This window comes from Phoenix dactylifera, chromosome 15 (assembly GCF_009389715.1).
Source record: "Phoenix dactylifera cultivar Barhee BC4 chromosome 15, palm_55x_up_171113_PBpolish2nd_filt_p, whole genome shotgun sequence".
NCBI lineage: Eukaryota > Viridiplantae > Streptophyta > Magnoliopsida > Arecales > Arecaceae > Phoenix > Phoenix dactylifera.
Genome location: NC_052406.1, coordinates 5542385 through 5559669, shown reverse-complemented (window position 1 = coordinate 5559669; position 17285 = coordinate 5542385). Strand labels below are relative to the sequence as shown.

The following is a 17285-nucleotide window of genomic DNA, read 5'->3' as shown; positions in this document are numbered from 1 at the left end:
TCGGACATGTCTTAAGCGGCGTCACATTAGGATGGTTGGTATTATTTAGTAGAACAAATTACAAGCCATTAATATATTTAACGGAAATTACAATGGTTTCAGCTCGCCTACAATACATTAAATGCAGAATAACGGGAAAAGATAACAACCGCCGTAACATGTTATTTAGTATTATAATGATAGCAAAAATTATGACTGTTATTCTCCTATGTATTTTTTTCTCTAAATAAAGTGATTATTTTTTTAAATCTAAACTTTTAGCCAATTATTTTCTCCGAAAAAAAGGTTGTATTGTTTGAAAACAATTATTAAGTGAACGATGATGCAGAAAATTAAGCGGTTATTTTTTTATGAAAAGCAGTTATTTTTTTGTTATAATGCAGTTCTGACGAGCATAAAACAATCATAATTTTAAGATTAAAAATTTGAAATAGCATATGGAGGACAAATAATTGATATTAAAATTATTAGAATAATTAATAATATTTCAGTTGTGTTTGTTAATAATATAGTTACTGTAACCTTTAATATAGTGAACAACAATAGAAATCTAATGGTATTATTTGTTAAAAATTATTGCTCATTAGGTCAAATAAGCAAAACGAATGCTAGACTTATCATTATGCACCATATAGGTGGGTGGGATATACATATGATATACACAATGATTAATTAGATCAAAATCTAGTAGATTATTTATCTCATAATCTTTCGCTTTAGTCCTCCCATTCCTTCTCTCCTCTTCCAATTAAGCCTTTACCTTGGCATCCACTTCCACCTTTAATAGTTTGTAGTCGCGCAGTTGGTTCTATATTGTTGCGCTCTTTGATTTTCCAAGCAAATGTTGTGGCAATCTTTGAGCATCACAAGTGGTACTAGAGCTTAGACCACGAAATATGTAATCACAGATGGAAGGTACTACAAACAAGATAGCAAGTCTTAATGGCTCGAATTGATTGATTTAGAAGGAAAAGATTGAAGATATCCTTAATTTTAATTATTTGAGTCATATTTATTGAAAGAGATTGCACAAAACCAGTAGATATGCCCGAGGAGGAGTGGAACAAGATGAACATTAGGGCTATCAGCTACATCGAGCATTGGGTGGATGATTCTATGGATCGTCATGTAGCTAATGAGGTATCAACCTATTCTCTTTCCAAGGAGCCTATTCTCCTTATTTGAGAGGAAAACAACAGGGAATAAGGTTTTTTTGATTAAAAAGCTAGTGAACTCGAAGTTCAATAAAGAATGTTATATTGTCGAGCACTTGAACATGGTTTAAAGCATGATGAACTAGATAGCTACAATAAATATGGCCTTGGATGATGATCTGCAAGCTTTAATACTCTTGAGTTGTCCTTTGGATAGTTAGAAGATATTGGGAGTTAGAATCAAGTGACCAGTAGCTTGCTCAAGGAAGAAGCAAAAAGGAAGTGAGCTAACATTGATTCGCAAGTACATGTCCCCAAAAAAATTATGAGCGGAAGTAAGGGTAGAGAACTACATGGTTATGATAGATCCAAGGAACGGTTAGATTCAAGAGAGAAGATAAAGTATTTCTATTGTGGCAAGGAAGGGCATATAAAGAAAAATTGTCTTCCTAAATGGAAAGAACAAGACAAGGATGAGAAGAAAGATGTTGAGAAGAATACCACACAACTACCATGTCGGATAATTTGGCTGCTCTCTCCTTTAGACAAGAAGATTTGTTTGCATGCGGTAGACTAGGACATAGAGTGGGTAGAATAACATGGTCATTTCATATTACACACAGTCTAAAGAGGATCTCTTTAAGGGCTCGTTTGGTTCGCGGGAAGCATTTTCCCTCCTAGGAATATGATTTCTGGAAAACAAATTCCTAAGAAGAGGATGCCTAGGAAAGTACTTTTGGCATGTTTGGTTGACTATGGGAAAGTGACAAATTTCCAAAGTGCTTATGTTTGGTTGGCCATCCACTTTCCTAGGAAAGTTATGTATAATTCCTATTATGCCCTTAATAAAAATTAGGTTTTTAATATCTCTTTAATGCTTCTTTAATGCTGAAGGGTCTTTTTGGAAAAAAGTAAAAATGGAGTAATTCCTGCCTCATGGGAAAGTAACTTTCCCATGTTTCTCATGGGAAAGACTTTTCCATGAAATGTGGGAATCATATTTCCATGGGAATTCAACTTTTCCTTCTCTCTCCTTTGAAAACTCCAACCAAACAAGAGGCATCTCATTACTTTTCCGTTGACTACATTTTTTTCCCTTCTTTTCCCGCGAACCAAACGAGCCCTAAGGGACTTTGGCATCCTGAAGATGGGGAATACCAGCTACTCCAAGAGGAGGTGATGTTTGCATAGAAACTAATTGATGTAGGCCAAAAATGTACTGCCCTATAGCAGCAAGATCTTGGTCTCCCTCGCATAAAATTTAGTGACCAAAGAAGTCATTGGAGAAAGAAAATTGGTCAAGTATCATCAGTTTGAAATAAGGTTATATTAGCATAGAAAATTGGTCAACCTCCATTGTAAATATATATTAGCATATAATACTTTTATATTAGCTATAAGATTGTACAAGATAAAAAGATGCATTAATGATATTATTAATGTGGTATCCAAGCGGAGAAGACAGAGCTCCATATAAATGATACTATTAATGATATTATTAATATAAAATTTCTACTAGTTATCCAAAATAAAAAAATATATTAATAATATTATTAATATGGATGTCTTTTAAAATTAAAAAAAAACGATGGGATGTTTTCTTACCGAACAAATCGGCATCGCGGATCAAAGAAGTAACCATCGGAGGTGGACCCTGGCCGGCGTTAATTGCTTCCCGTCCTTGAGCGATGCGCCGATTTGCCGTTGGTGGCCCCGTTTCCAGCTAAGGGGGGCGCATGGCCGCGCACGCTCTTCCGCGTATTCCGTGAACATTCTCCCCGAATCGGCGTTTATTGTCTCGTGGGCCCGCAGGTTTATATACGCCGACTTGCCAAGGCGGACGAGCTCGACTGTTGCAAAAATTTCAATTTCCATGCCCCTCTCATTCTGAAGCCTCACTCCTCCTCCTACCGATCGTCTCCTCTTCCCCCTCTCCATTCCTCGCTCGAACTTTCATCATCCGCCACTCAACGATCCCAGCTTCGATCCGATCTTGGTCTGTGGAGGCAATCCGTCTTCGCCCCGGAGCCGATGCGATCTCGGCTAGGTGCTCCGATCCGCCGCCGGTGAGTTCGTTAACGGTTCTCACGTCGGAACCCGAACCCCGTCCGTACCCTTGTTTGAGGCCTCTGTCTCTCTCACCCTTCTTCTCTTTTGCCCTGATCTCAAGATCTTTGCCTCACCCTTGAGTTCTGATGCGATAGCTGCTTTATTTTTACGATCATTTTCTTTTATTTTTCCTGATTGATTTGAGATCAGGAATGTATTAAATCTCAGAGAATTTATAATTCTTTTCTTTTTGAGACGGATTCTCTCCTTGTTTTTGAATTTCAGATGCTGATATAGGCGATATTTTTTGGGGATTTTGGGCTTTTTGATTGAGATCTAGAGGAGTAATACTTGCTTGTTTAGGTAATCTATGGCATTGTTTTCTTTAATTTGATTCGAATCTTGTAGTTCAGATTAGAATATTTGAATTGTTGGAAATAGATAATTTTTTGAGATCGGCAATTTTACTAATGAATTTATTTTTTTAAATTTAAAATCTATTGATATATTTAATTTATACTCTACAAAAAAAACAATATAAAATAGATACATAGAACTATAAAGAAGAGGATGAATGATAACTACATTCGTCAATAGAAAATAGTTTACTGTTATTTGACCCAGTTACTGTTTCTAGTATGTATAACATGTTAAGCAAAAGCTCTAACCAAAAACCAACACAACGACTGTAGATAAAAGAAAAGTCACAGGAGAAATAATAATAACAAGATAAAATGAAAACAAACCTGAGCTTTTTCACTTTATTGGAACTTCGGATGGGGTTATACAGCAGCCAAAACCACATCGCCTCTTCCCATTTTTGGGTTATGCCCTTTACTCCATGATGGTTGCTAAGCTATGGATATTTTCAAGTACAAAACCAACAAATAAATAATACAAGGTCATGATTGGATTAAAAAAAGGAGAGAGAATAAAAGATATTAGAAAGGGCTAAAGATTTTTTTTTTCACAAAAATACTAAACTAGGTTGCCCGTCTCTTCTTCCACCAAAACACAAACACCCAAGCTCTTTCCCAGTATATATATATATATCATATTTTTCCCTGGTTCTTCATTGAGAAAGAACCAGTCAATCTTTCTGCCCATGAACCAAATGGCAAGCTCTATAGGTGAGCACGATATTTGTGGATCATGAATATTGAATTGACAATAACGATTTAAATAGAAAAGTTTCAACTAACTAAGAAACAAATATGTGGAGTGGCCACAGCTATTGCCGAAAAAAATGCTTGGTTGCAAAGCACAGGTGCGATCGAAATGGTTACCAATGATACAGAGTAACTCACTCTCTCACATATCTAATATTTCTGAAAGCCGGAGGGCAACTGCCACCTTAGCTCTGTCCATGCATAGATGACCAGTGGAAATGGATGATAACAGCCATCTGTTTTATTTTTATAATGTCTGGTATAATGGGATAACAACTAAATAGCAATTGTCATTTTACAGCTTGTACGTATATGTATAACATAACAAGAGGTTACCAAAACTGTTCTAATGCAAATGCAATTATAACCTTATAAAAGGTGTTAGTTTAAACCTTGGTTGTTACTAGATATATTGAAGGTGATCATGAATAAAGAAGTTGCGGTCAATAAGGTAGGGATCATCAAACCACCGAACCATCCAATGTAAATACAGTTGACGGTGCTGGTTTTCCAGTTGCAGAAGCGACCCCATAGGATTGTACTTTTGCATCTCTTTGTAGATTTATTTATTTACTAACTATCCTTTATTAGGAAAAAGATGGTAAACTTTATTCATCCTTTTCCTTACATTTCTCTTTCCCCCACTGATCACCTTTATGTATTCTGGATTTGGAAATTGAATTCAGTTCTAGTTCTTTTCTTATTTTATTGGATTTATGTTTCTCATATACAGCAGTGGACCGCATCAATGAGCAATGCAGAGATCGCGTAGAGCTCTTCTGCAAAGAAGAGCTGCTTTGGAGAAGAATGTCATTGCAGGGAGGAAAAGCCTCTACAAGGTGTCTTTGTCTGTGGTTATCCTTTCATGGGTGCTCTTGTTCCTTCTCAATTCCTTGATCAGCAATGGCAATGGCTATAAAGGTAATGCTCTCTCTCTCTAGATTGTGGAATAAATGCTAGAACTTAGGAAAAGAAAAAAGAAAGTGATGATGAAAAGTAGAGCTCTTTTTCATATGAATTCATGTTTGCTTTTTTGCATCAATAAGTCCGTTTTCTTGTTTATCAAAACATTAAGTCTGTTTTCTTTTTTCTTGTTTTATTATTCTGTTCATTTTGTTCTGCCTGGCTTATCAGCTGTTGTCAGATCCTTTTTAATTGTATATTTTTCTTGATTGCATCAATGGCTTAAAATTTTGTTTCCTATTTGTGTCTTTTATTTAGGATTTTGTCTCATTCTCATTTTAACCTACTGTTGTTGCATGTATTTTTGATATTGTGGTAAGCATCAAAATAATACTTTATCACATGATGGATGTCATATATTAGATAAACACTTCAATGATTTTCATTCAAACCTTGCATGAATTTGATATTTCTCATCTTTTTCTTTCCTTCTTTGCATTAGTGAATATCAAAAAAAACTTTTGAGAACAAAGAGGCCATTTTCCTTTCAATCGTGATTTTTGGATAGAGAAACTTATCTACTATGACTCTTCTTTTCATTCTCTCTTACTGGTTTGGTAGCTGTTTATGGTGTCAGATACATTGTTTTAATTCTTGAATTTTCTGCAGAAATTGATATAGATATACATTCCTTTGATTTGTTTTGGTGCTTTAATAGTTATATTTTGGGCTTTCTTTTTGTTCTTGTGGATTTCAAGTCACTTTTATGATCACAATTGGATGAGTGAATCACATTTGAGATTCGCACATGGGCCATTGAAATTAAATTTATTGTCAATGCATAATTCGTACATATTCATGATTCACACAAACAATCATATTCACCCATGTTATGTATTTCTTCAGTAGTGCTTGAAAATAATAACAGTTTTCTGCCCAAAATAACTTCACAAAGGTGGACTGACAAAGGAAAGAAGGGAGTTGAATTCTGATATTTGGATTTTGGTTCCCTTCCTTTACTGTTTGTGTGTATTAAATCATTCTTGCAATGGAATGCAGATGGAATGGGTGCTGTTGTTGGTGTATTTAGCTGGTATGAAGCTCCCCCAGATCCAGATGATGGCACAGACTCTAGGGACAGGTGGGCACAATCAGATGCCAATTCCGATAACAATGTTCAGGAAAGCCCCATTTCAGAGAGCGAGTCTGTAGGGAGTAGCATAGAAGTTTTAGTTAATAAAGATGATAGAGTATATTTATCAACTTTTGGAAAAGAACAGGGAGCTGAATCAGACATCAACATGGACAAGGAAGCTCCTCTAAAAAGTGATAGATTATCCCGTATTGCTCCTCCTGGTCTTGATGAGTTTAAAAGCAAAGCCATCACTGTAAAAGAGAAGCCTATTTCCAGCCAAGCAGGCAGTGTCATTCCCCGAGTCGAGCCTGGCGGGACAGAGTATAATTATGCCTCTGCTATTAAGGGTGCCAAGGTCTTAGATTTTAACAAGGAAGCTAAAGGTGCTTCCAGCATCTTAGACAAAGATAAGGACATGTATCTCCGAAATCCAGGCTCTGCAGAGAAATTTGTTGTTATAGAGCTTTCAGAAGAAACATTAGTTGATACCATTGAACTAGCAAATTTTGAGCACTACTCTTCTAATTTAAAAGATTTTGAACTGCTGAGTAGTTTAATTTATCCAACTGACAACTGGGTCAATCTTGGTAATTTTACTGCTGTGAATGTGAAACATGCCCAGAGGTTTTCTCTTCCAGAATCAAAGTGGGCGAGGTATCTAAAACTCAATTTGCTCAGCCATTATGGTTCAGAGTTCTACTGTACACTAAGTGTGGTGGAGGTGTATGGAGTGAATGCTGTTGAGAGGATGCTGGAGGATCTGATCTCTGTTGATCATAGACGGTTGGAGCCTGAAGAACGTAATGCTGAACAAATACCACTGCAAGAACCAGCTCATAGAGATGATACCTATGAAGAACTTACTACAGGAATTGATGATGAATCACCATTTGAAAGTCCAAAGACAAAACAGGAGTCATCGAAAAACAATGTGCCTGATCCAGTTGTTAAGACAAGGCCGCCACAATTTGATCAAAAAAAGGAGACAAAGCCACTGCAAGTTGGAAGGATGCCTGGAGATGCTGTTCTCAGAGTACTAATGCAGAAAGTCCATTCCCTCGACATGAATTTTTCTGTTTTGGAGCAGTACCTCAAGGAGTTGAACAGCAGATATGGACACATCTTTAAAGACTTTGATGATGATATTGCTGAGAAGGATCAGCTTCTGGAGAAAATCAAATTAGAGATAGAGAATCTTCAAAACAGTAAAGATGGTTTTGTACGTCAAATTTTCAATCTCATAGTTTTTTTTGGTGATTTGTTTAAATTTTAGCTATTCATTTTTTTTAATCTGAACTTGCATTCCTTGAATTCAGGCCAATAACATTGGAGAGCTGCTCACGTGGAAAATCCTTGTTTCCTCTCAATTGGACCAGGTGGTCAGAGATAGTGCAATGCTCAGGTTTGATTAATTCCTTGTTCTCTTTGGTGTTCATACTTCATACACATCTAGTATTGTTACTGGTTCTTTTTTTTTTTTTGTCATTTTCGTCAAGTAGGTTCCAAATCTTCACACATATAAGAAGCACATGCCAAACTTGTATGAACCAGCCTGCATTTTTTAGGGTCATTACATGCATATAATGTTAGTGGGAGGGTAGTATGTTTCTCAAAACAGGCACATCTATTCAGTTGTTTAGGGCTGTTCTAGTTGAGTGGAGAAGACAAGTCCACTGATAAACTTTGATTATGCCCCGCTAAAAGTATAGAACTATGGATCTTTTTATTAGATATAAGTTACTTGATTAATATCACTTTGGTTTTCTGGACTTGTAAGAGCCCTGGTGCCCCAATTGGAGAATGTTCTTTCTCATTTGGAAATAGGAAATCAGCCAGCTTGCTTATTACTGGCTTTTAACCTTCTATGAGTACATGTGTAGGACTATTGTAACCTTGAGCAGAAAAATCTGTCCCTCACATGATGCCCGGTACTGAAAAAGTTTGAACAAATGTACAGTAAAATAAATGAATCTTTGGTGTTATTATCAAACTGACAGTAAAATAAATCAATTCTTGGTGACAAATATACAGTATTCACAAGTTTCTGCTAATATGCAGATTAGAGATTGAAAGGGTTCGAGACCGTCAGTTTGACATGGAGAACAGGTGTCTCACCGTGATATTCATAAGTTTTGTATTTGGGTGTTTAACGGCTGCAAGGTTGGTTATAGGTATGCTTTCAAGTGTTTGTAAAATACATCATTCTGAAAAGTTTTGTAGGACAAGCTCTTGTTGGCTCATCTTGCTTCTGAGCGGTAGCATTATAGCTTCCATCCTGGTGTTATAATAATCGTATGCAATAAATTTTCATATAATATCAGCAAGGCATTACTCTCTAATGAGGTTTCATTTGGAACAAACTTTTGTGAGGCCTCTATAATCTTTGATTGAGGTTACTGGAAACCAGCATCACCAACCTTGCTGACCTAACTATTCTCTTTAAACGAAGAATTAAAAGACATAACTTACATTGTGGCATATAAGCCTACAAATATATAATGGGAGATTGGGAATGCGATAAAGATTTTTAAGAGGTTTTAAGAGAGAGCGCAAGCTGAATTTTATACCATTGCTTTTGGTAGGTGATGAGCCCCAGGGGAAAGAGTGGAGTAAGAAAATCTCATAAGATGCACCAATGCCAAAATTGCAAAATGCTACAATATGGTCATCATTTATGATCCCATTGCATATTTTCATAGATTTGTCATCCTACATGGTGCCATAAAATAATAGCAACCTTGAATATATTATTTCTTTATAGACCCATTAAATAGGGAATTCTTCCTTTACTCAAGCTAAGGGCCTGTTTGGTTGCCCGTAGTTGAGCATCCAAACTCAGTTCAGGCTAGAGGAGTCTACTTGAGGTGTTTGATTGGTCTGAAATGGAGATGAACTGAGTTCTGTGTGGCCCAATTTAAGGGAGAAAAAGCGTGAAGTGGTTTCAGTCCGGGGGAGCTGAAGCCACTTCAGTGATTTAGGCTCCTGCTTGGTCCACTTACACCAACCAAACAGGACCTAAGTCTGTAGATTCTAAAATATAAAGACTCTTTGGAGATGTGAATCTCAACTTATTTGTTCAAAATTAGCATAGAGCAAAGCAACAAAATTGATTTTTGTTAGCAAAAAAGAAAAGGAATCAGTAATTAATCTAGTAGCTCATGGTATAGATTTTTTTCAATATACACTGGTCAGGCTGCTTTGAAACTCATGTCAAATGTGTTCTTGGGCAGTTATGCCTGCAGGCTCTCAAGTCGAGAAAAAGAAAACGTCAAAATAAATAAATTTTGAGCATAAAATCTTTGATATCATTCTAGTTACACCTGGTGTAACTTTTATAGAGTTACACCTTTTTTGAATTGGGTTATGGGGATCCAATATAGATGATCCACGTTGTTGGATGTGATTGACTATCTCTAACTGCTTAAACAACAAAATTATGTCATTTGGAGACCTTTAGCTTATGCATCAAGTGGTCAAAAAATTGGATAGTTTAAATAACACGCAAAAATTGACGACTTGATGCCTAGGCTAGGGGTCTCCAAATCAGTGCATAAGCAGTTTAGAAGTAGTAGTTGCATCCAAAAGCTTGGATCACTGATGTGGGATCCATGTCATTTACTAATATGTATGCATGCATGTAAGCATGGATGTATGTATGCATGCATGTATTCATGGATGGATGGATGGATGGATGCATGGATGGATGCATGGATGCATGCATGCATGTATGGATGAATGGATAGATGGATGAATGCATGGATGTAGGCATGCATGCATATATGCATCTATGTTTGTACATGTGCATATGTACATATGCATGTATGTATATATAGATGGATGGACCGTTCAATCATTAGATTATTAGATATATAGGTAGATAGACAAACAGACAGATAGAGAAATTGCTGCCGGTTTATTAGGAAGATTCAAAACTATAGGCATTAGGATTTAGCACCAACAGGTAGATAGATGGATATACATGGATGGATCGTTTGATCATTAGATTATCAGATATATAGATAGCTAGAGAAACAGACAAATATAGATATTCCTACTGGTTTATTAGGAAGACTCAAAACTATAGGCATTAAGATTTAGCACCAGTCGTTCCAAAAATATGCACTGAATTAATGTTGAATTAAAAGGTCCACTGTTTGTATGTCCACAAAATTATGGAGGGTTGTCATCAGATAATTGGACATTATGAATCATTCGATTTGCTTAAGTGATACCAATGTACATCTCAATTATAGACAAAGTGCATATATCCATTTGATCTACATAGGTCATTGGATGAGTGAGGATTTGCGCAGAGCTGCACCTATACAAAACTATGATTATAAACAAGTTGGCCATGGTCCGAGTCCTTAGCTGCCGGTACTTGGATATCTGCATACCTGTGGGAGCATCACTGGAGATCCTTCATGTTCAAATTTTGGTTGAGGATGTACAAGGAGAGAGAGTAGAGGAAAATCTTGTTTCTCAGTGTTAACAATGAAAAGAAAGAAAATTTAGTCCATCATTTAGAAGGGGATGGGGCACTTTTGACAGCCACTGCATGCTAAAGGAGCTTTTGTTTGCTTCAAGTGCTCTGCTCTTCAGATCATTCACAACATCACATCAAATCTCTGTTGAGAGATTGGACTAAGGTGTCCCTGATAAATGAAAGAGCTTCAGCCTGTGCTTTAGAGTGTTCTCATTATCGGTGGATCCATGGTAGAGCACCTGCCTGTGGATGTTGATGTCTTCTACCCGGCTAGATGGTTATATTGTTTGTCGGATGTATCTACTGCCATTGTATTCTTCATTCTTTAGTTGATCGATGGGGGCCTCTCTCTCTCTCTAGATAGATGGACAGACAGATAGGAAAAAGAAGAATGAAGAAATAAATATACCAACCCAAATGGCATGAGGTATTATTTTTCCATCAACCTAGTGGAAGGTTCGCAGCACTTCTTACAGCCACCGAGTAAACCATCCCCGGGACCTGACAACTTTTTTTTGACTGTCCCAAAGCTCTAATACTGAAACAGGCCTCTCCAAAAAAGTTAGTTGCTGATGGAATCCAGTGACAACCCTATCCTCAGTGGTGAGATCGCAAATTCAACTCATACGTAGCAATACCACCATATTCTAGGTATATGGCTCCAAAATCCAAATGTATGCCAGTATCCCATGATAAATAACATGAGACCGCCTGATTGGGAGACTATTTAATGACCTTGAGCAATGCTATTTGCACAAACATACTTCAATAGAAGTTCAAACAAAAGAACATTTAATGACCTCAAGCAATCATTTGGCTGAGGGATTGGAATGATGAGAGCAACAAGTTTGAGTACCAACAGTGGGTCTTGAAGCCTTCCTTTTCCCTCAATTTCCCCCTCAGGTTTGTTGAAGCTATATTACAAACTTGGATTCAAAAATTTAGTTTTAGTAAGTCCACAAAAATACATGATCAGAGAAAGCTAATATAAGTTATATAGACCAACCTTGCAAGGAGTCAATGTCCAAAGAATTTCAGCAACATAATGCATGAGAGACACAAGTTCCTGAGACAAATATGCATTCAGATTCCATATCTGTATGTGCTAAACTTCTGAATGCAACAAGAATTAGGATCAATCAAGGATCTACCATGTCAATATTAAGTGAAAGAAGAACATTTATGGATGACCTTGAGGAACGAAATAAGCTCATATCTGAAAAAACTAAGTGAAGGGATCAAGCATAATCCAAGTCTCATTAGTGATCGAACGTCATTATTTGGCTCAACCAAGAACTGCACACATTGTTGCATTGCTGCTTTCCTGACTCGTGTTTTTTTGCATGCTTGCAAGGCTGAAATAATAATGCCAAAAAAATAGCATGGTTATAACTGGCTGCCATAATATGATGATGACACAGTGAACTTGATGATTACCAAAGATGTGTGGACAACAAATTTTTCACAAAAATGGTGGACCAAAGAATTCTAAATTGGTGGTTCGATAGCAAATATGTAGCAGAAAAGGAACAGGAAAATAAGGGGAGGAACCTAGTTTTCTATGTGCCCAATTGTGAAAATAGTACTGTAAACAGTGAATCTGCATATAGTCTGTTAGCTCGTGCTTTGTTATCAAAGTGGCCTTCCTCTTCAGGTATAGACTGCATAAATTCATCGTCTCATATTAAAATGGCCGGAGGCCTGTTGTTTATTACAACATTACTGAATAATACCAGGGTTCTGCAAAAGTATTCAATTATTTTTCTTCGATTTATCAGATTTTTTTTTCATGCAACAGGATGGAGTAGCATTGTATGAGTTAAATAAACCAAGATAGCACCATCTGAGCAGCTCGCCGACTTGTAGTGAGTGTAGGATGAGCATCAGATGATACTGGATTTTTGAATGCAAGAAAAATAGAATGAGGCAATGCTGCATCTACAAGTTCTGCAGATAAAAAACAATTTTAACAAGTAATATTTCAACCTATACTATAAATCTATAATTAGGCAGTGCAGACATGAAGTACCGATAGATCACAGGATGTAGAGAACCATTGTTCTCTTTTGAAAACTAGCATCATTTCTACATGTCTGTTTGCCGGATAATGACTGTGGATATGCTTCTCAATAAAAGTTGTTCAATTTGCCTGCCATGGTTTTGAATCTCGCCCACATTAACATGGTACTTAGAGATAATTTTTGATGTAATGGTGATTAGAGAGCGAGGGTGACGCAGTCGGCTGATCTGGTTGAATTGTTCTGTTTGAGAGATCAATTCAAACATATAACCCATATTTCTGTCTTGAGGTGAGACTCAGAATATTTTAAAAAAATTCAGTCTGATGCCGTGGAGTGAATTCCTACCACTTGCAGATGTTCAGCACTCATGGGGGATTGCATGAATGGCCGTGTTTGCAAGAGAAGAAGGCATTGATAGATCTTATATCCTGTATGAAATGCCCTCCCACTGCATGAATGGCTGTGTTTGCAAGAGAGGAAGGCATTGATTGCTGCAATATTCTGTATGAATGCCCTCCCACTGTTGGCTGGTGTACTTTTGTCTCCTGTACTCGAGCTGAGCCAAGTTTCAGCATGGTTGGACGACTAGGGGTTCCTTTATAATTGGTCGATATCTCTCCTAGTGAGTTATGGGGACAGCCCCATAGCAGTCCAGCTCAAGATGAAAGATTTATGACTCGCCTGAGCCTTTCATTGGTTGAAGAGAGTGGGGTAGGGTTGGTGGCAGATTGGTGGCCCTACGTTACCTACTGCCCCTAACACGCTACCAATGGGCTGCCTATTTCGCCTCCTATATTGGTATACCATCTCTAAAATGGAACGGGTGATAGGAGGACTGGGGGCAAGTTGTTCCGAGTAACAAGAGCATAGTTGATTTAGGAGGATTTTACTTTGGCCACTACGAGTAAGGCTGGATAGAGTTTAGAAGCAAGATCCGCCATATCAGAAAATTGAGTCGTGCCCAAAACTTCCGAAGGCCGCAACTTGGTGGTACGACGTTTGATTGACATGGTCGTTTTTTTTTTTTTAAATCGGGCAATTGTCAAGATCTTCTACATGATGCTACGCCTTTTAGAGAGCGAGGCCCCTAGTGATCGAGTACAAATTCTATCGTTTGAGATTTAAAACGGACCGGTCAAATCAAAAATTTCTTTTTCGGGTAAGACTTTAGTCGAACGTACATCTTTATCCAAGAAGAATTAGAAGATAGAGTTAATGTAGAAGTCAAGATCTACTTCTTCCATAATTTTAGCTTTTTGTAGAAGATTTCTACTAATGATATCTATTTTAGAAAATAAAGTCCTATTAAGATTAAAAAGGGGCATCCGACCCAAATCATATAAAGGCAGACTTCACTATTATAAATATAGATTATGTATTTTGATTTTTTAATCATTAATAAAAGAAAATGAGACTTAGGCCCTACTTTCGTAATTCTTCCATCTTGTTCTAGTTTTATTATGAAGATTCGAGTTGAACGACTTGAAGAAAATCTTTCTCTGATTGGATCAATAATGAGCCAAATAGCGACAACACGAAATCTGTGAGGGATTCCATGAGCTAGCCCAAGTATCAATCATTTGGAGCTAGACCATGGGATTTACTAGCATCTGGGTGATATCCAGACAGTGCCTTGCAATGAAGCCCCGGTTGGGTTACTGTTAATGCTGCAAGTTGAGCGCCTTTCTGAAATGCTAAGAGCTGTTGTATCAAAAAGTGCGGTCAGCATTGGCTCTATTTTTTTCCCCCGAGTGGAGGAAGACTGAAGTTCACATTACAGGCCTTGTAATTAGAATGGTCTCTCAGAAACAGATCAGTGGGCTTTGTTAGACAGGCACAGGCACTACAATATTCTATTCAAATCTTGACACCAGCATTGACAAGAAAGCTTTTTTTTTTTTGGATGAAGCATTGACAAGAAAGTTACAATGCTTGGTGACGTCTCTTGTAGATATGACCACCCTTGAGAAAGTGCCGGTATGATAGATTGGTCAGGTATAGTTCTACCATCACTGAATCAATGGTCACAGGGGCTTCTTGACATAAAGTCATGTTTATACTTTGTAGCAGATATCATTTGATGTAGAGAAAGCTTCTTCATCACCATATATGCACAACAAAGAAGCTGTCTGTAGACTGGGTGATGGTCTCCTTAATTATAAGAGGGTGGATCTGACAAGTGATGCTTGAAATAATAGAAGGAAAAATCCGAGGTCATGAAAAATCCCAGGCGTTAAAGGGGAGAATGGCAATGACATTGCTTGTGGAAAACAGGCCAACAAATAAACAAATGGGTTGAAGAGAAAGGGAAAGAGGTCCTACTCGAGATAAGGTACCCAAGTCCAGATATTGCAAATGAATGGAGAACCACCATTTCAATGAAAGGAGGGATTTGACCAAGGGCATCGCCTAGTTCACCAAGTACAATGCAAGGAAGTCAGAAAGTGTGTTTTTTATTTTCTTTGTTACCATTGAGACAAGTAGATATCTTAAAAGCAAAGAAGTAAATGTTATTTGAATTCATTTGTAGTATTTGATGTTCTCCTTTCCAAGTGAACTCACCATTGTTGTTTGTTGACATGCTATGTATTTATTGTTTTTGAAACTTTGAGCAACGAATTCACCATTCTTAGAACGAAAAAAATTTCGTCATATAAACAGAGCATATTGCTTGCTATCAGTAGACTCCGTCATGTGCATCGAGTTTTGGTCAGCGGCTATGGTTTTAGGAAAGGCAGCGCAACTTTACTTGAATGGTGCACCAAGACGTGAGTGGCAGGCTGGTGGAACCCAAGATGTGAGGCTGAGAGGTGGTATGCCTTCTCATCCGCAGAAGATTATGCTGTTTATGAATGACCCCACAGTGGAAACTTTCGATTGAAATTGTAAGCCATGAAATCAAAGCTATATAATATTGTTCAAGGTCAATAATGGTGCATGGTTTCATGCACGTATAAATTTAGAAGTCATCAGAGGGGGTACTGTTTTTTTATCCTACTTTTCTATTGGGGGGGGGGGGGGGGGGGGGGGGAAGGACCCTCCAGGGTAGGGGCGGAGGTGAATAAATGAATGAATAAAGATAGTATCCTCTTGGAAGGCGAATAGTGCTGCCGACTATATTGCACTTATGTTGCGCACCATTCAGAAAAGTTTCTCTAGAAGAGTCTTGAGTTTGTTTCTTCCTCCTTCCATCGACACTTTTTTTTTTTTTATCTTTCCGGATATACTCATGTTGGTGTGGGTTACCATTGTATCAAAAAAAAAAAGAAAAAAAAAAAGAGGATGCAAACCATAGAAACTGTTAACAAATTTGTAGCTTCTTTTGATCTTAGATTTGACGGTAAGCTTCCACCTTTTGCTGCACTAAAGAAAATATAAGAATGAAGATTTCTTATTAGGAGAGAGAGAGAAATGAGTGGTTGAGATTTGTTTAGAGCCTTTAGCTTTATGTTTAAGTAACTGTTAATGCCCCACAAGCCAATGACATGCACCCGGGTACTCCTCCCTCTTAATATCTACCCCGTAGATAGATATTTATAAGGATGGTGCATGCAAACTTTCTTGCATGTCCTTTCTCCATTTCCAACACCATATATTTTAGAGTGCCCAATACATTGGTTTCTTATTTTATCTTAAAAAATATTATGTAATAAATCTAATTATTATCTTTAGAATGAGTTATATTTATCGTGGCACGTATAATACCGTGACTAAATTGCATTTTTTTATTGCCGATCATTATGATGAGATACTTAAATAAATCGTACGGTTTTATTTTTTTAATATTTTATTTTTTAACTTTTAAAGCTATACTCATATTAGATTTATATTATTCATCCATTTTAACGCGCACACAAATAGAAAACCTAATCAGTAAATTACTTTTGCCAGTTTCATTCTGAAAGAGTACTAGAATTGCACAATAGCCCAGCAAACACGTTCTTCCTAATAAACAATATGCAGAGTTAGAGACTTGGATCTCCGTCTCTTACCAAGAAGGAAAAAAAAAACAAAAAATATCATATTTCATAGTGACAATGCTTATCCAACTAATCTATAATAAGACCAAACAAACTTCTAATAATTAACACCTTTCAAACTCGCATTGTATATAAGGATGCCACCTTCGTAAACCAAATGCCACGCAGGACCGTCCAAAAGTGCAACCCACCATCGATCGCAGCCCTGGACGCCACTCTCTGACACCCCAACGACCAATCCGGAAGGAGCCAAAAAAATCTTGTCCTCGCTGACTCATCACATCCAGTAAACAAACCCAGAAATGAAGAGCAGATAACATAATTAATCACACCCACGCAAGGAGTTGAGAGCACAATAACCCACCAAATGCCGCACTAGGGTTTGCGC

At 37.3% G+C, this 17285-nt stretch overlaps 1 protein-coding gene across 2 annotated transcripts; it reads left to right on the top strand.

Moving 5' to 3' along the window:
* The first annotated feature begins 2880 nt into the window (after positions 1–2880).
* On the top strand, positions 2881–15495 carry LOC103712012 (SUN domain-containing protein 4-like). Of its 2 annotated transcripts, none has more exons than XM_039134192.1 (5): positions 2881–3220; positions 5106–5293; positions 6335–7629; positions 7727–7812; positions 8469–10119. In XM_039134192.1, exons 2-5 carry the CDS (start codon positions 5128–5130, stop codon positions 8695–8697), a joined length of 1776 nt encoding a protein of 591 aa, XP_038990120.1. In that variant the 5' UTR covers positions 2881–3220; positions 5106–5127; the 3' UTR covers positions 8698–10119. The 2 variants fall into 2 exon arrangements, with proteins under 2 accessions (XP_038990120.1, XP_038990121.1); XM_039134193.1 differs by lacking the exon at positions 8469–10119 and adding an exon at positions 12695–15495 and having other exon boundaries at positions 2883–3220.
* Positions 15496–17285: the final 1790 nt, after the last annotated feature.

Coding starts and splice junctions, on each gene's coding strand:
- LOC103712012 (XM_039134192.1), top strand. CDS start 5,128: ATGCAGAGATCGCGTAGAGCTCTTCTGCAAAGAAGAGCTGCTTTGGAG. Junction 5,294..6,334: donor CAATGGCAATGGCTATAAAG/GTAATGCTCTCT, acceptor AATGGAATGCAG/ATGGAATGGGTGCTGTTGTT. Junction 7,813..8,468: donor AGAGATAGTGCAATGCTCAG/GTTTGATTAATT, acceptor GCTAATATGCAG/ATTAGAGATTGAAAGGGTTC.